Source organism: Aotus nancymaae, unplaced genomic scaffold, assembly GCF_030222135.1.
Source record: "Aotus nancymaae isolate 86718 unplaced genomic scaffold, 86718_ANA_hifiasm-v0.15.2.pri h1tg000059l, whole genome shotgun sequence".
Classification (NCBI taxonomy): domain Eukaryota; kingdom Metazoa; phylum Chordata; class Mammalia; order Primates; family Aotidae; genus Aotus; species Aotus nancymaae.
In genome coordinates this window covers 13,358,164-13,377,600 of record NW_026988473.1, presented here as the reverse complement: position 1 = coordinate 13,377,600, position 19,437 = coordinate 13,358,164, and the positions used below count along the sequence as shown (strand labels likewise).

Sequence of the window (19,437 nt, the reverse complement as noted above, 5' to 3'; positions counted from 1 at the left end):
TGGTAATTTTCTCCTCTAACTAGAGAAAAATTTCCTTTCCAAGTTTGTGGTTGGAAAGTTTTGGATTAACAATGTGAGTAAGTGTTCACTTATTTTCACAATGAAAGTTACCTCCTGCCTACTCTCCAAAGTTTTTGGTAACTGCTAACCAGTAATAATTATAAATAAATTTTTATCAAATTTTGGTTGAACACAGTTTAACACTGCAGATTACAAGAAGGGTCTTGGGAGTAATTGTTTGCTTTAGAGACAATATATAGCTATTAGAAGGTATGACACGATCCCATCTCCAACAAATATATTGTCCTGCTGACAAGCTATCTCAAGATTCTTATTAGACAGACTTGCACTCTGTATTATACAGAATATGAATGTTCATTGACAAAATATCTAATTAATGAAATTTATCACACGTATATGAGAGAAATATATATGAGCTGTATGTATGTTTATAGAAATATATGTGTGTGTGTATATATACATATGTATATACATATATAGAGATGGACGTGTGTATGTGAGTGTGAGTGTAAGTTTTTAAGTTACATCAATGATGTGTACAGTAAACAACTTTACTAGGTAGATTGTGAATCACTAAGAGATTTGATGGAGTACAAAGATGTCCAATTTGATGGAGAAACATTTGTGAATTATTCTCCATTATATCTATTAACATCATGCCTAGCACAAATGTTTTCTTAGAAATGTAATTTGAGAAACATTTTCTAGAAGTCTCCTATATGATACATCCTATATTTGAAAATAAATTTGCAAAATATCCAAGAAACCTTTTTCTAGAATTCCACTAAATCCCCAAAGAAGAATCAATCACTTCTTAAATTTCTGTCCCTATTATAACTCTGTAAGAACACATCCAAGTTTTAGAACTTGGATTTATGTTAGTACCTTCATAAATACTGACATTAATCTGTATGTTGTACTTATCTTTGAATCTCTAGAACATAGCAGTATATGATATCTAGTGGTGATATCTATGATATTATTTCCCCCATATCCAAGAAATGTTCATACAGTGTGAATGTGGAAAAATAATTTACCTTTTAACTTGACTTTGATGGTTACTGTAATCAGTCTTTTGTTCTTCATTTGAAAATAATGGAAATATGAGATTAGATTAAAAATATTGTTATGACATTGTAGACTGATAAATTATTTAATCACATGGTTTTCTTCTCTAATCATTGACAATATGCAAATATGCTTATATTGAAAAAGAGATTAGGTTTAAAAAGCACATGTTTTTAGTTCTATTACAATAAGAGCTACAATCCACTGTAATTATCTTAAAAATATGAAACTCAAAACATGCCATCATTGGAAATGAGGGATATTTAAGAAGTAATGTTAGAAATGTGACTACTCACAATACTCACTACCAGTGTATTTCAGTCACTAAACTTTGTATAATTGTTACATAATAGGGACTGTCTACATTTATTCACCGTAGAGCCTATTATATAACAGGTGCTGAGAAAAGATTTGTGAAAATAATGCAAAGTGTGATCACAGATATTGTATAAAGGGAGCATAAATAAAGGTATAAATTGTTAAACAAAAATCCTAGTTTTTCCATTTATTTTATTTTATTTATCACAGAGATTTGTAACTTCTATTGACTTAGAATGGAGAAAATGCTCAATTTCACCGATGTGACAGAGTTCATTCTTTTGGGGCTAACCAGCCATCGAGAATGGCAAGTCCTCTTCTTCATTGTTTTTCTCGTGGTCTACATTATCACCATGATGGGCAATATTGGCATGATCATGTTAATCAAGATCAGTCCTCAGCTTAACAGCCCCATGTACTTTTTTCTCAGTCATTTGTCATTTGTTGATGTGTGGTTTTCTTCCAATGTCACCCCTAAAATGTTGGAAAACCTGATATCAGATAAAAAAACGATTTCTTATGCTGGCTGTTTAGTACAGTGTTTCTTCTTCATTGCTCTTGTCCATGTGGAAATGTTTATTCTTGCTGCTATGGCCTTTGATAGATACATGGCAATTGGGAATCCTTTGCTTTATGGCAGCAAAATGTCAAGGGTTGTCTGTATTCGACTGATTTCTTTCCCTTACATATATGGTTTTCTGACGAGTCTAGCAGCAACATTATGGACTTACGGCTTGTACTTCTGTGGAAAAATTGAGATCAATCACTTCTACTGTGCAGATCCACCTCTCATCAAAATGGCCTGTGCCGGGACCTTTGCAAAAGAATATACAATGCTCATACTTGCCGGCATTAACTTCACATATTCTCTGACTGTAGTTATGATCTCTTATTTATTCATTCTCATTGCCATTCTGCGAATGCACTCAGCAGAAGGAAGGAGGAAGGCCTTTTCCACATGTGGGTCCCATCTGACAGCTGTCATCATATTTTATGGTACTCTGATCTTCATGTATCTCAGACATCCCACAGAGGAGTCTGTGGAGCAGGGGAAGATGGTGGCTGTGTTCTATACCACAGTGATCCCCATGTTGAATCCCATGATCTACAGTCTGAGGAACAAGGATGTGAAAGAGGCCATGACAAAAGTGATCAGCAGATCATGTTAGACAAAATAAAATGGAATTGGAATTTTATCTTCTATTATTTGTTTGGAGAAAGGTTATTGTCCAGTACCTAGAAACATTAAGATAAAGATATTCTGTGGGTTGAAAAGAAAAATGAAAGTGACGCAAATTGAGAAAATATAAGGTAGAATGAATCATTTCTGTTGATGTGAATAGTGGAGATTAATTAAAAATGAAAAAATAAATTAATAGAAAAGATGATGTGTGACAAAGTTCCTAGGTGTACTAATGGAAATTGCTCAAATACCTAGCTGCAATGAAAAGACTTTTTCTTACTCAAAAGTGCAGTTGCATAAATTTAGGAAATATTTATTTGCTTACTTAAAAACACATTTTGGGCCCAAAAAAACCCCCCAAACATGGAATTGTTTATTGTTTAATGCTTCTTTCATTCTATGGGATTGTATCTCTTCAGAGACTGCTACTTTGAAAATAGCAATGCAATTGTATTTCATGCTTTTTAACTTTTTGGTGTTTCTACAAAACACAACACGATAAGTATCTCCCTTTCACAGATCACAGTAACTTCTGTGTTTCAGTTCTAAGACTGCCAGTCACCAGACTGTGGTCTGCACTGGCCAGTGGCTTTACTCTGACTGAAAAGTAGGAAAATTAGTGGAAGATGGTGTCATTGTAAAAGCATGGCTCTCCAAATTCCACAGAATGAATTCCATTCACACTCACGTGGGATAGCTGGTACACCTGTGACCAAGATATGACTCCTATATATTCTAGTTAACCTTTGCATTTGAAATAAATTCAGTATTTATGATACACTATTTGTTGTTATCAATAACATTTTCTGATATAATAGTAGAAAAATAATTTGACATCTCTCTTGCAGCTTATTTCATGAAGTATAAGGATGAAGCTGCAGCTTATTTCATCAAAGTCTACGTCCTCAAACCGAATAAATATATATCACCTTCTGTTTTGATGCAAACAATATGTAGCTAAATAAATTTATATATTTTGAATTCTACATTTAAATAATTAAAAATTATCTGCAAAGATGTGAATATAAAACAAGATTGGTGCCATCTGAGAAAAAAGCATTCTTTTATATTTAAAGTTCAAGGGTACATGTGCAGCTTTGTTAGATAGGTAACCTTTGTCATAAGGGTTTGTTGTACAGATTGTTTTGTACCCAGGTACTAAACCTAGTATCCATTAGTTATTTTTCCTGATCTGCTCCCACCTCCTGATCTCTACCCTCTCATAGGCCTCAATTTGTGTTGCTCCCCTCTATGCGTTCGTGTGCTCTCATCATTTAGCTCTCACTCCTAAGTGAGAACATGAAGTATCTGGTTTTACGTTCCTGCATTAGTTTGCTAAGGATAATGGTCTCTAGCTCAATCTATGTTCTCATTTAAAGGACAAAATCTCTTTTTTTTTCCCTTATGGCTGCATAGTATTCAAAGGTATACATTTTCTTTATGCAGTTGATCACTGATGGGCTTTTATGCTGATTACACATGCTTGCTATTGTGAATAGTGCTGCAGTGAATATACCCGTGCATGTTTCTTTATAGTAAAACAATTTATATTCCTTTCGGCATATACCCAGGAATGGAATTTCTGGATATTTCTGTTTTGAGGTCTTTGAGGAATCACCACACTGTCTTCCACAGTGGTTGAACTAAGTTATATAAGTTCAAGGATCATATGAAAAAGCTCAACATCACTGATCATTAAAGAAATGGAAATCAAAACCACAATGAGATGCCATCTCACACCAGTAAGAATGGCTATTATCAAAAAGCCTCCACCCCTAAAAAAATCAGTTGCTAGTAAGGTTGTGAAGAAAAAGAAATGTTTATATGCAATTGGTGGAAGTCTAAAAAAGTGTTCTTCTTTGTCCGTTATTGAATTTTATTTACCTCAAGAGAAACCACAAATCCAATGAACTCATTTCAACATGCATACACATAAATCATGGGCAGCATTTTAAAACCTTTTGTATATATAAACAAACTGCCAATTCAGATTCAGGTGTAGTATTACTGTGTTTCTGCCTGAAAGATGTTAAACCTTGAGAGACTTTAATATGTAAGGTACAGGCAATTCTTTTGGAATTACTCCAAAGTTAAAAGTTTATTTTGGAAATAAAAACATTGATTTACCATATTTGGGGAACTCTTGATATACCAAATTAGTTTATTATTAATAAATTTCAAAATATATTTTGAAAGCATTCTATCACTTGTAGCGTGTTGGCAGGTAAATTTGAACCATCTTTTTTATCTCTTTAAAGGTGAAATGCGTTTTCTGTTTATTTGTTTGGAGAGTTAGTTTAGTGTTACATAAAGAATAATGAGTCAAGGTCAGTGCTCAAATTACGTTTCTGGCTTCAGTTTCCAAATTTCAAGTGAATTTGTAGATGACCTTGGACAAGTCACATTTTGTCACCCATCTAATTACTTTTAAGGTTGTAAACTTTGATCCCATTGCCATTTATGCCTAATAATTTTCATGAGTCTCCATTCTTTGGCAGAGCTTAATGCAATTTTTCCATTTGAACTTCAAGATATTTCTGGAAAATACTTTTAAAAATAGACAGTATTGTCACACTTATTTCTACATCTATCAGCTTAACGATATTTAAGCATTTCCAACATCTAATCAGGAAGCCAAGTTTTCTCTTTCTCTGTTTCTCTTCTATATTTCTCTCTCTCTCTCACACACACACACACACACACACACACACACACACACACACACTCTTTCTTCTTTTCCAGGCTACATTTTCTTGAGATATTGTATATGAAGTCAAAATTGCCTAGGGTCAAACTCATCTAATAAACTTTCTCAATATGGGGTCTAGGGTCTGGTGGGGGGCGGCCAAGGGAGGGACAGCAGGGGGAGAAATGCCAGATGTAGGTGACAGGGGGTGGAGGCAGCAAACCGCTTTGCCATGTGTGTGCCTGTGCAACCATCCTGCATGATCTGCACTTGTACCCCAGAACCTAAAGTACAATAATATATATATATATATAAAAATTAAAAAAATGAAAATACACAAATTAGGTGGGTGTGGTGGCATGCACCTGTATGTAGTCCCAGCTACTTGGGAGGCTGAGACAGAAGAATCGCTTATACTGAGGAGGAGGAGGTTGCAATGAGGCGTGATAGTGCCACTGCCCTCCAGCCTAGGTGACAGAGCGAGACTCCATCTCAGAAAACAAAACAAAACCAAACATAAACAAAACGAAACCAAACAAAACAAAAAACACGGACAGTAAATACAATTAATGAAGACTCTGTATTTGGAACTCTGAGAACACCACAACTTCATAGAGACTGCTGGTTTTCTGCAATTAGCAACACGAGTCCTGACTCAAGGAAGTTGTTCTCCAGTCCAGACAAGCAAAAGATAGAGAGAATGGGCTCTACAGAAGACACATCCAGACAAGCCATGATTCATGCCACCTGCAGCCACACAGGTGTCAATACCAAGAACTTGCCATATGTCATCAAGAGTGTATTAAATGAAATCTTCTCAAGAGTTATTCTTTTGTGCTCTGTCCGAATCTGGAGAAGCCTTCCAAATACTGTTAAAGTTTGCTATCTTGAGCATATAAAAAAATAATAAAATAATAGGTGAGAAGAAATTTATAAATTCTGGGTACTTTAGCACCAAAAAACTTTGCCCAAGCACAATTCTGTTCATAATTTTCCAGACCTAATTGATGAAGTATGCATTTTAGAGTTTACATAATCTAAGTTTGCATCCACATTCTTTGGCTTGATAGTATCTGAACTTGCCAGTACCACATATTCTTACTTATAAGTGGGAGCTATAGAGGGGAACAACAGACACCATGGCATACTTCAGAATGGAGGGTGGGAGGAGGGAGAGGAGCAAAAAAATACCTATCAGGTGCTATGCTTATTAGCTAGGTGATGAAATAATCTGTACCCCAAGCCTCAGTGACACCCACTTTGTCTATATAATAAACCTGCATATGTACCCCTAAACCTAAAATTAAAAAAGGAAAAAATTAACATCACAATTTTTTTTTTGAGATGAAGTCTTGCTCTGTCACCCAGGCTGTAGTGCAGTAGCATGATCTTGGCTCACTACAACCTCTGCCTCCTGGGTTCAAGCGATTCTCCCATCTCAGCCTGTCAAGTAGTTAGGATTACAAGAACCCACCATTATGCCTGGCTAGTTTTTGTATTTTTATAGAGATGGGGTTTCACCATATTAGTCAGGCTGATCTTGAACTCCTGACCTCATGTGATCTACCCGCCTCAGCCTCCCAAAGTGCTGGGATTATAGCCAAGAGCCACCAAGCCCGGCACATCATACTTATTTCACATAGGAATACTTTTATCCTTCAATGTAAGGATAATATTAATCACAACCCTAAAGAAGTGGTAAGATAATACCAGTAAACTGTTTAGAGGTAAAACTGCACAAATAACGAGAACTTTTGTGTGTCTCACGTACAACAGGCATTGGGAAGAGTGTTATCCCTATATTATTCTAAAATCATCTCAACAAAAATGTAAGATAATAGTTTTCGTATTCTACAGATGAGTACTTTAAGACTCAGAAGTACATTGCTTGTTCAAGGTGACATAGTGAAAATGGTATAGCAAAGGTATAATTCCAGACCTGTCTGACTTCAGTAATGACTTCTACCAGTAGTCATTTTGCTAATGATTCGTACTTTGAGTATCTGACATCTAAACACAACCATGAGATGCATGGGACATGCATTGGTATAATCATCTATCCTGACAGACGGTGCTTTTTAGAACAGATGTTCAACCAGAAAGAAAGAGAATCACTGAAATTGTATACAATGTAAACTAATATTTTGCTGAAATGCATAGCTGTCAATGTGTAAATAAAAAAGGACAGAACCCATGTGAAAGTGAGAGATAAGATTATATTACGATCAAGAATTTTGGTCTATTATATTTAAAAATTTTTCTTCTCATCCATGCTCCTTAACTGCTTCTAAACCTGAGCTGTGTATAGAATTTTACTTATTATTCCTTTCATAATTACCTGGAGAGTCCTTTAGGGAGATGATCCCAGTGTTCCTATGTTTAACATACTATTTTAAATAGTGAGAAGTTATCGTTTGCTACTCTCTGTGCTGAAGGTAGGTCTGCAAGTTCTTCACTTTTTGCAATAGAGATTGATGCAGACAAATCTTTTAATTTCACTCTCTGTCTTGAAGAGGAACCTAATACATTATTCACAGTCTTATTTGTTATCAGAGTATTTTCTTCTATGAAATTATATTATTGGGAACTTTTTATACTTCTATCCCTGTTTTATTCAAAACTTTGTAAGAATGAGCTTATTATAATGCAGATTTGCAAAACTCTTTATTTCATTTTTTGTCTTCTCATTCTCCTTTACAAACAAAAACTATTAACTTTAATAATATTGTTCAAATATATATGTGAATTGAGTTGGGGTTATAGGGTCAGAGGGCATGATTTGTCCAATAGTTTATATCTTCACTATTTTTCTTCATGGATAATTCCTAAAATATTAATAGAAATGAATTTTGGTTTTTATTTATAAATTTTAATTTCAATCTTCTTGATTATTTTGATAGACGATACACATTTAGGTTATTACATTTATTTTCTCCTGGAAATCATTGTCATCTGATCCTGGGATGATGAGATCACCTAAACTTGGAGAAGCAGAGAGTTGCAGTGATCTACTATCTTAGTGGTCCAGGCTGCTCTGGATAACCAAAACTCTTAAAAGTCTATTAAAGATGAACTATTAAAGAGATAACTTCCTCCAATTGTGGAGGATGAGCAAACTGAATTTTAAATGAAATGTAATGGTAGAAGAGGCAATTAAAGAGGCAGCAATAGAAGATTATTAAACACATAACGCTGAAGTAATTTTTTTTTTTTTCATCCCATTCCTGCTAATTAGTAGACTTCTGACCCAGGGAGACTTTCTTAATGTCTCAGTGTTTATAGCTTACTCATTTTTAAAATGGGCAAGCAAATGAAATCTGTTTTGTAGAATGTTTGCATGCCAGAGTTTTCATGAACATTCAATAGCAGTTAGCTATTCTTAAAGATATTACAAGGCTGGAACTGTTGCCTCCAGAAAAATATTTCTTAGAGAGTTTAAATAATTGTGGATTATTGTATTATGTGACGTGCACCTAGAGATCAGGGCACGTAGAAATCATACGTAGAACTATTTCTGAATTTCTGTTAAATGTAACTATTAAGCAAGACAGTCTCAAGATTTCAAGATAAACAAAACAACTACCATTAGGTTGGTGCAAAAGTAATTGCGTTTTTTGCCATTGAAAGTAACAGCAAAACCCGCAATAACTTTTGCACCAACCTAAATATTAAAGCACAAATGATTTTATGTAAAATAAGAAAAATAAATCACATGGTGACTGAAACAAAACGAAGAGGTGTTAGTTTATGTCTCTGAGATGCCTCGATGCTTTATTTCATATATTTTATGCTTAACACAGTAATAACACTAACCTAAGTCAAATTCTACTAATGAGAGGAAATCAGTGGAGATTAGAAATTTTTACATAGGAAAATCTCTCACCGCAGCATCTGCAAGTCTTTACCTATTTTGACATTTTTGATGAGCCAAAAAGGTGAAACTACAATCATGGACATCCACAGCAAAAAGGGAACTTAGATCAGAAAACGGCAAAGTCTATTATGTTATGTATTCAGTTCATTTTACATATAGTATATTTAAACCCTATATTATACACTTTTCAAAGTATACATTGTTTTTAAATTATTTGAATTAAAATAGACAAATACAACTCAAAGTTACAAGAATAAAACAAATCCATTTACCTTCTTTTTTTAAAAATATTCTCCATAGACAACACAGACTTGGTCTATACTAAGGCAATGCCTAATTTCACGGATGTGACAGAATTTATTCTCCTGGGGCTGACCTGTCGTCAGGAGTTACATGTTCTCTTCTTCGTGGTGTTCTTAGTGGTTTACATGATCAGTCTGTTGGGAAATATTGGTATGATCATTTTGATTAGCATCAGTCCTCAGCTTCAGAGCCCCATGTACTTTTTCCTGAGTCATCTGTCTTTTGTGGACGTGTGCTTCTCCTCCAATTTTACCCCCAAAATGCTGGAAAACTTACTATCAGAGACAAAAACCATTTCGTATGTGGGGTGCTTGGTGCAGTGCTACTTTTTCATTGCCCTTGTCCACGTGGAGGTCTATATCCTGGCTGTGATGGCCTTTGACAGGTACGTGGCCATCTGCAACCCTCTGCTTTATGGCAGTAAAATGTCCAGGACTGTGTGTGTTCGACTCATCTCTGTGCCTTATGTCTATGGATTCTCTTGTCAGCCTAATATGCACACTATGGACTTACGGCTTGTACTTCTGTGGAATCTTTGAAATCAATCACTTCTATTGTGCAGATCCCCCTCTCATCAAGATTGCCTGTGGGGGAGTGCACATCAAAGAAATCACAATGATTGTTATAGCTGGAATTAACTTCACATATTCCCTCGCAGTGGTCCTCATCTCCTACACTCTCATTGTAGTAGCTGTGCTACGCATGTGCTCTGCCGACGGCAGGAGGAAGGCGTTCTCCACCTGTGGGTCCCACTTGATGGCTGTTTCTCTGTTTTATGGGACTCTCATCTTCATGTATCTCAGGAGACCCACTGAGGAATCTGTAGAGCAGGGGAAAATGGTGGCTGTGTTTTACACCACAGTAATTCCCATGTTGAATCCCATGATCTACAGTCTGAGAAACAAGGACGTGAAAGAAGCAGTCAACAAAGCAATCACCAAGACATTCGTGAGGCAGTAAAACTGCGTAGATATTGTTGTCCCTATTATAAATGGTCACATGTAAAAGCCCTAGCTGAGGCAGCACTATGTAAAGGTAACTCTTTCATACACCAAGAGGTTCAACGTAACAGAGTGATGCTTTACCTTATGTATGGACTCCAAATGCTAAGCATATTTTCTCCTACACGCGTGCCCATATTATAAAAGATTACATGATGTTCATTCACAATATGCTTAAAATTGGGCTGAGTGTAGTCACTGGAGGAACTGACAAGTAAGTGTAGATATATACATGTTAAGTTGGAGGTACGCCTGTTAGTGTTGGATGTTATTTCCCAGATTATTTTATACACCTACATGCTCCTCAAACTAGATTTCATGTGAAATATATAAACTCCCAGAAAAAAGTAAACACTTCATTTATTTTTCATGACCATAGAATAATGATCAACAGTTTACCTAAAAAGTGTTTAAAAGTTTGAAAATGCAATTATACTTAGAATTTTAAACTAGCAACTTAATATAATCCTGTTTGTCATCATTTTGTATAATTTGATAGTTAATAATGTTTTGTTTCAATGGTTTGTTTTCTTACCCTAACTTTACTTCTTGATGGGTACTCATTCACACATTTTCTGATGTTAATAGGGTGAACTCTCTCTGACAAAAGATTTTCCTGCCCTTGTAACAATGAAAAGATAAGCCAATACAAATTTTCTGACACAAAGTCTGAGCTTTGGAAATACTATATTGTCTCATTAAATCATTGGTTGATAATATGATTTGAAACTTTTCTTTGCTTCCAGCTCCTTTTCACTAACATTTAATTCTTTGACTCTGTATATAGCAACTTAAATCGAGCTTTTAGTGTCTAGAGTTGATGAAACAGACAAGAAGCACTGTTCAACTAAATGCTGCTGAACTGGGCATGTATTCAAATGTGACCAACAGAGTTCTAAATTGTGTCCCATTTGGGCCTGCTTAAAAATCTTTAAAGGCTCACTGTCTAGACTGGTGCTTCCATCGCTTACTTGTTCTACATTATATTCTTGCTACAGATAACAATGGAAATTTTTTTACCCAGGTGACTCTTGTTAAGCTAATTTCATAAAGGTAAGTGTAAGATAAAGGTGATTGCTGATGAGTTAGGTTATTTGGGATGTGACAATCCAACTATAGGGGTGCACAATTCAACTAGTACGTGCAAGTTGACTCTGAGAAGTAAAATATAGTTATAGTAATGCTTCTAGGAAGATGGACTAATTCAAACACAGAAAGCATTGTTGTTCATGCAAATTTACCATGGTCCACTTTCCTAGTAACTAGGAATGGATCTGAGTAAAAGTATGTGGGATACATACTCTTTCATAAATTTACATTCTGACAGCAAAGTATGAAAATTTGTTTCTAAACCACCCAAAATTGCTTCTAAAAAGTCAGGGTGAGGTACAAAATGTAGAACTACTCAAGCAACAACTGTTTGTTACAGAAATGGGCTTCACAATCTGATATTCTAAGGCCATATTTTTTTGTGATCCTTATGGCAGAGCTATTCCTTATTCTCCACTATTTCATTTTTCCTTTAGACATAAAAATCTGGCTATCCAACTGTACGTTGGAGTTGTAATCACTCCTTATTATCCTGATATACATTTTTGGGGACTTTTTTTAACAACTTAAACAGCATAAATTTACTATTTCAGAATTACCATCAGTTATGAGTTTAGGTAAAGATTAAATGGGCCTGCTGCTCAGGGTCTCCCCAGGCAGAAATCAATTTCTTGGTCAGGTCTATTGTTCCATCTGAGACTCTGGATCCTCTTTCCAGTTAATAATTGTGTTTCTGAATTTAGTTTCTTGCAGTTATAGGACTGATGTTTTCTTTTTAAAACGAATTCAAATTTTTAAATATTTATTAGATTATATGGTATGATGCTGAGACTTGGGATACAAATGATCTCATCATCCAGGTAGTGAGCATAGTACAGAACAGTTAGCATTCCAGTCCTTGCCCCACTCTTTTCACCCCACTATAATAGTCTCCAGTATCTATCGTTCCTTTTTTTATGTCCACCAGCACCCAGTGTTTAACTCCCACTCACAAGTGAGAACATGCAGTATTTGGTTTTCTGTTCCAGTATCCATTTACCTAGGATTATGTCCTCCAGCTGCATTCCTGTTACTGAAAAGGACATGATTTCATTCTTTTTTAAGACTGTGTAGTATTCCATGGTGCATATGTATCACATTTTCTTGGTGATAGTGTATATTTACCACATCCAGACAAACGATTTGACCCCTAACCTTAACTAAACATTCTTTATGTAACACTAAACTAACTCTTCAAAAGAATAAATAGAGGCTGAGCATGGTGGCTCATGCCTGTAATTCCAGAACTTTGGGAGGCCAAGGCGGGAGGATCTGAGGTCAGGAGTTTAAGACCAGCCTGACCAACATCGTAAAACCCCATCTCTACCAAACATACAAAAAAAAAAAATAGCTGGGCATAGTGGCACATGCCTGTAATCCCAGCTATTTGGAAGGCTGAGGTAGGAGAACTGCTGATCCCAGGAGGCAGAGGTTGCAGTGAGCAGAGATCAGGCAACAGCACTCCAGCATGGGCAACAGAGCAAGACTCTGTCTAACAAGAAAAAATAAAAAGGAGAATAAATAGAAAACGCATTTCACCTTTAGAAAAAAAGAGGTAACAAAGATGGTTCAAATTTACCTGCCAACTCGCCACAAGGGATAAAATATAAAAGCTTTTAGAACATATTTTGAAATGTATTAATAATAAGAAACTAATTTGGCATATCAAGAGTTTCCCCCAAATGGCAAATAAATGTTTGTATGGCCAAAAAATATTACTTTTAACTCTGAAGTAACCTCAAAAGAACCTTGTGTACCTTAGATATGAAAAGTCTATAGAAGTTTAACAATTTTCAACCAAAGACACAGTAACACTCTAATTGAATCTAAATTAGCAATTTGTTTATGTATGCAGAAGGTTTTAAAATGTTGCCCATGATTTATGTGTGTGTATGTAGAAATGAGTTCATTGCATTTGTGGTTTCTTTTGAGGTAAATAAAATTCAAAAATGGACAAATAAAAATGCTTTTTTACACTTTCACCAACAGAGCACAAACGTTTCTTTTTCTTTGCAATCTTGCCAGCATCTGATGTTTTTTGCACTTTTGATAATAACCATTCTTACTGGTGTGAGATGGTATCACATTGGGCTTTTGATTCACGTTTTTTTTTTTTTTTTTTTTTTTTTTTTTGAGACGGAGTTTCGCTCTTGTTACCCAGGCTGGAGTGCAATGGCGCGATCTCGGCTCACCGCAACCTCCGCCTCCTGGGTTCAGGCAATTCTCCTGCCTCAGCCTCCTGAGTAGCTGGGATTACAGGCACGCGCCACCATGCCCAGCTAATTTTTTTTTTTTTGTATTAGTAGAGACGGGGTTTCACAATGTTGACCAGGATGGTCTCGATCTCTTGACCTCGTGATCCACCCGCCTCGGCCTCCCAAAGTGCTGGGATTACAGGCTTGAGCCACCGCGCCCGGCCTTGATTCACGTTTTTAAAATTATCGGTGATGTTGAGCTTTTTCATATGATTCTTGACCTCATATATTTTAGTTCAACCCTTGTGGAAGACAGTGTGCTGATTCCTCAAAGACCTCAAAACAGAAATACCCAGCAATGGAATACAAATTGTTCTACTATAAAGACACATGCACATGTACATTCATTGCAGCACTACTCACAATAGCAAACACATGTAATCAACCTAAAAGCCCACCAGTGATAGGCTGCATAAAGAAAATCTACATAAACACCATGGATTACTATGCATCCATAAGAAAAAAATGAGATCTTGTCTTTTTGAAGAACATAGATGGAGTGGGAGACCATTGCCCTTAGCAAATTAATGCAGGAACAGAAAACCAAATACTTTATGTTCTCACTTGCAAGTATGAACTAAATGATGAGAGCACATGGACGCATAGAGGGGAACGACACACATGGAGGCCTATGAGAAGGGAGAAGTTGGTAAAAGGGAGCGAATGAGGAAAAATCACTAATAGATACTAGGCTTAGTACTTGGGTGACAAAATAATCTGTACCACTAACCCCTATGACACAAGTATTCCTATATAACAAACCTGCACACATACCCTAGAACTTAAAATGAAAACTAAATAAAAGAATGCTTTTTTTCTCAGATGGCACCAATTTTGTCTTATATTCATATCTTTGTAGATAATTTTTAATTATTTAAATATAGAATTCAAAATGTATAAATTGCATTTCTTAGCTATATATTGCTTGCATCAAAACAGAAGGTGATTATATATTTATTTATTTGGTCTGAGGACATAGACTTTGATGAAATAAGTTGCAGCTTCATCCTTATGCTTCATGAATAAGGTGCAAGAGAGATGTCAAATTGTGTTCCTATTATTATGTCAGAAAACGTTATTGATAACAACAAATAGTGCATCTGAAATACGGAATTTATTTGAAATGCAAAAGTTGATTAGAATATGTAAGTGCCATATCTTGGTCACAGGTGTACCAAATATCCCAAATGTAATTTATTCCGTGGAATTTGGAGAGCCATGCTTTTACAATGACACTATCTTCCACTAATTTTCCTACTCTTCAGAGTGAAGACACTGGCGGGGGCAGCCCAGTCTGGTGACTGGCAGTCTTAGAATTGAAACACAGCAGTTACTGTGATCTATGAAAGAGAGACACTTACCATGTTGTGTTTCTTAAGAAACACCAAAAAGTTAAAAAGCATGAAATACAAAAGTATTGCTATTTTCCAAGTAGCAGTCTCTGAACAGACCCAACACCATGGAATAAAAGAAACATTAAACAATAAAAAAATCTCATAAGCATTAGTGAGACCGCTATTTTATGTCATTATATTGGAAAACCAAATTAAATATTTTGAGGTTTTTTTCTGCCCCAAATTTGCTTTTAAATGGGCAGATAAATATGACCTAAATTCATGCAACTGCACTTTTGAAGAAAATGTCTTTTCATTTCAAATTTGAGCATTTCCATTAGTACACATATGAAATTTGGCACACATCACCATTTCAATTAATTAATTTATTCATATTTAATTAATCTCCATACTCACATCAACAGAAATGATTCATTCTACCTTATATTTTCTCAATTTGCATCACATTTATTTTTCTTTTCAACCTACAGAGTATCTTTTCTTAATGTTCTTAGGTAGTAGGAAATAACCTTTCTCCAAACAATAATAGGAGTCAAAATTAATTCAAATTTGATTTTATTTTGTCTAACATGATCGGCTGATCACTTTTGTCATGGTCTCTTTCACATCCTTGTTCCTCAGACTGTAGATCATGGGATTCAACATGGGGATCACTGTGGTATAGAACACAGCCACCATCTTCCCCTGCTCCACAGACTCGTCTGTGGGACGTCTGAGATACATTAAGATCAGAGTACCATAAAATATGATGACAGCTGTCAGATGGGACCCACATGTGGAAAAGGCCTTCCTCCTTCCTTCTGCTGAGTGCATTCGCAGAATGGCAATGAGAATGAATAAATAAGAGATCATAACTACAACCAGAGAATATATGACGTTAATGCCGGCAAGTATGAGCATTGTATATTCTTTTGCAAAGGTCCCGGCACAGGCCATTTTGATGAGAGGTGGATCTGCACAGTAGAAGTGGTTGATCTCAATTTTTCCACAGAAGTACAAGCCGTAAGTCCATAATGTTGCTGCCAGACTCATCAGAAAACCATATATGTAAGGGAAAGAAATCAGTCGAATACAGACAACCCTTGACATTTTGCTGCAATAAAGCAGAGGATTCCCAATTGCCATGTATCTATCAAAGGCCATCACAGCAAGAATAAACATTTCCACATGGACAAGAGCAATGAAGAAGAAACACTGTACTAAACAGCCAGCATAAGAAATCGTTTTTTTATCTGATATCAGGTTTTCCAACATTTTAGGGGTGACATTGGAAGAAAACCACACATCAACAAATGACAAATGACTGAGAAAAAAGTACATGGGGCTGTTAAGCTGAGGACTGACCTTGATTAACATAATCATGCCAATATTGCCCACCATGGTGATAATGTAGACCACGAGAAAAACAATGAAGAAGAGGACTTGCCATTCCTGATGGCTGGTTAGCCCCAAAAGAATGAACTCTGTCACATCGGTGAAATTGAGCATTTTCCAATTCTGAGTCAATAGGAGTTACAAATCTTTGTGATAAATAAAATAAAATGAAAGAAAAAATTAGGATCTTTTTTATTTATTATTTTATATCTTTATTTATGCTCCCTTTATACAATATCTGTGATCACACTTTGCATTATTTTCACAAATCTTTTCTCAGCACCTGTTTTATAATAGGCTTTATGATGAATAAATGTAGACAGTCCCTATTATATAAAAATTATACAAAGTTTAGTGACTGAAATATGCTGGTATTAAGTATTGCAAGCAGTCACATTTGTAAGATTACTTCTTAAATAGCCCTCATTTCCAATGATGGCATATTTTGAGTTTCATATTTTTAAGATAATAATAGGGAATTATAGTTCTTTTTGTAATAGAACTAAAAAAGTGTGCTTTTAAAACCTAATCTCTTTTTCATTATAAGCCTATTTTCAATAATTAGAGAAGAAAATCATATGAATAAATAATTAATCATCCTAAAATGTCATAAAAAATTTTTATTATAATCTCATATTTGCGTTCCTTTCAAGTGAAGAACAGAAAACTGATTACGTTAGCCATCAAAGTCAAGTTAAAGAGTAAATTACTTATTCACATTCCAGCTACCAGATATCATATACTGCTATGTTCTAGAGATTGAAAGATAAATAAAATGTACACATTAATGTCAGTATTTATGAAAGTACTAATGTAAATAAATGCTTTCTAAAACTTGGATATATTCTTACAGAGTTTTAATGTGAACAGAAATTTAGAAAGTGATTAATTTTCTTTGGGAATTCAGTGGAATTCTAGGAAGGTTTCTTGGATAGTTTGCAACTTTATTTTCAAACACAGAATGTATAACATGAAAATTTTTCTCAAAATTGTTTCTCAAATTATATTTTAAGTATATTAGAAATAGAATTAGTACTTTGCATGATGTTAATAAATACAGATAACATCATGCACTATTAGTCGTTGACATGATGTGAGCAGATATAATGGAGAATAATCCAGAAGTGTTCCTCCAACAAATGGGACATCTTTGTGCCCTGCCAAATTTCTTAGTAATTCAGAATCTACCTAATAAATTATTTACTGTACACATCATTCATTTAACTTAAAAATTTACATGCACACACACACATACATGTCTGCATATATGTATATACATATGTATATATACACACACACCTATATGTATATACACATACATATAGCTTATATATATTTATTCAATATAGGTATGAGAGAAATTCCATTAATTAGATATTTTGTCAATGAACATTCATATTGTGTAGAACAAAGAGTGCAGGTCAATCTAATAAGAATCTTGAGATAGCCTTTCAGCAGGACAGTATATTCGTTGGAGATTGAATTGTTTCATACATTCTTATGGCTATATATTATCTCTAGAGCAAATGATTATTCCCAAGACCTTTCTTGTAATCTGCAGTATTAAACTATGTTCAACCACCATTTGAGGAAAATCAATCTCATTGCATAGTGAAAATAAGTGCACACTTATTCACAGTGGAAATCCAAAACTTTTCAAACACCAAACTTGGAAAAAACATTTTTCTATGAATAGAGGGGGAAATTACTAACTGAAACAGATTACATTCTATGTGGCTTCAGAGGTTTGGTTTAATTAATAAAAATTTGAGGCATTAATTAGTGGTAAATTTTAAAAAATGAATAATAAAGTTCTAAAAACTATATAAACTGCCTTAGAGTATATTTATGTATGGGCTGCAAAAATTTTCTTACAGTGTTGTTAAATTAGTATCTGAGATCCTTATATTCATATCTAAACAGAGATTACAGACACGTCAACAGATAATTCCAGATTTCTGATTCAACATTTTATGCCTGCAGCTGCCTGAAATATTCCTCTGTATGTAATTTTCGAAGACTGACAATAGAAGGATTCTTATTTGGAAAGTCTTATCTCATTCTGTAGTACCAGGGATGATTCAGCACTAACAAGAATGTAGAAGATGGCATTGTCAGTACTTCCCACAAGTTAAATATAGAGCCTTGAGTGATGGTTATCCAGATGATAAATAGCAATAATAAAATTACCAGAAACTAGGGGTTAGATATGATCCTAGGGGGTGCAAAGTCTATGAAGAAATAGAGAAATGGGGACCTCAAGAATATTTACAGGATTTCCTCAAAAGTCAAGAATACACACGTAAACTTTGCTTATTGAATCACTATTTAAAATTAAATTACCAATAAATATGGATTCTTTTCCAGACCCAGTATGAAGCAATATTAAGTATCCCAGTCAGGCTGGGCATCGTAACTAATGCCTCTAATCATAGCATTTTGGGAGGCCGAGGCGGGTATTTGGCCTGAGGTCTGGAGTTATAGTCCAGCCTGGCCAACATGGAAAAACTGTCTCTACTAAAAATACAAAAATTAGCTAGGTGTGGTTGTGTGCTTGTGATCCCAGCTACTTGGGAGGCTAAGACAGGAGAATTACTTGAACCCAGGAAACGGAGGTTGCAGTGAGACCAGATCACACCACTATACTTCAGCCTGGGCAACAGAGCAAGACTCCATCTCGAAAAGAATAAGAACAAAAATGTATCCCAGTTAAAGAGTTCTGTTTCTATTGTCGGATCTTGGTTGGATCCTGGGTCTATGACTTATTTTATAAAATTGGACATGTTTTATTCTTGATTTTTGCTTTAGTTTTACTTTTCCTGTTCCTTGACTTAATAATAATAATATCCATTTCATTGAGCATTTGTGACTATGAAAAGAGATATTACATATTAACACATAAAAATATAA

General features: G+C 35.0%; 3 protein-coding genes across 3 annotated transcripts; 2 read left to right on the top strand and 1 right to left on the bottom strand.

Moving 5' to 3' along the window:
- The first annotated feature begins 1,652 nt into the window (after positions 1–1,652).
- On the top strand, positions 1,653–2,576 carry LOC135270183 (olfactory receptor 5M3-like). Its single transcript, XM_064365517.1, has one exon. The coding sequence runs from the start codon at positions 1,653–1,655 to the stop codon at positions 2,574–2,576; it is 924 nt and encodes a 307-aa protein (XP_064221587.1).
- Positions 2,577–9,479: 6,903 nt separating this feature from the next.
- On the top strand, positions 9,480–10,413 carry LOC135270182 (olfactory receptor 5M9-like). The gene is given in 2 exon segments (XM_064365516.1): positions 9,480–9,932; positions 9,934–10,413. Coding segments are annotated over 2 exon segments (933 nt in total).
- Positions 10,414–15,717: 5,304 nt separating this feature from the next.
- Positions 15,718–16,641, bottom strand: LOC135270181 (olfactory receptor 5M3-like). The gene has a single exon (XM_064365514.1). It carries the CDS (start codon positions 16,639–16,641, stop codon positions 15,718–15,720), a length of 924 nt encoding a protein of 307 aa, XP_064221584.1.
- Positions 16,642–19,437: the final 2,796 nt, after the last annotated feature.

Bases quoted from the DNA above. Each gene is read 5' to 3' on its own strand.
- LOC135270183 (XM_064365517.1), top strand. From the start codon at position 1,653: ATGCTCAATTTCACCGATGTGACAGAGTTCATTCTTTTGGGGCTAACC.
- LOC135270181 (XM_064365514.1), bottom strand. From the start codon at position 16,641: ATGCTCAATTTCACCGATGTGACAGAGTTCATTCTTTTGGGGCTAACC.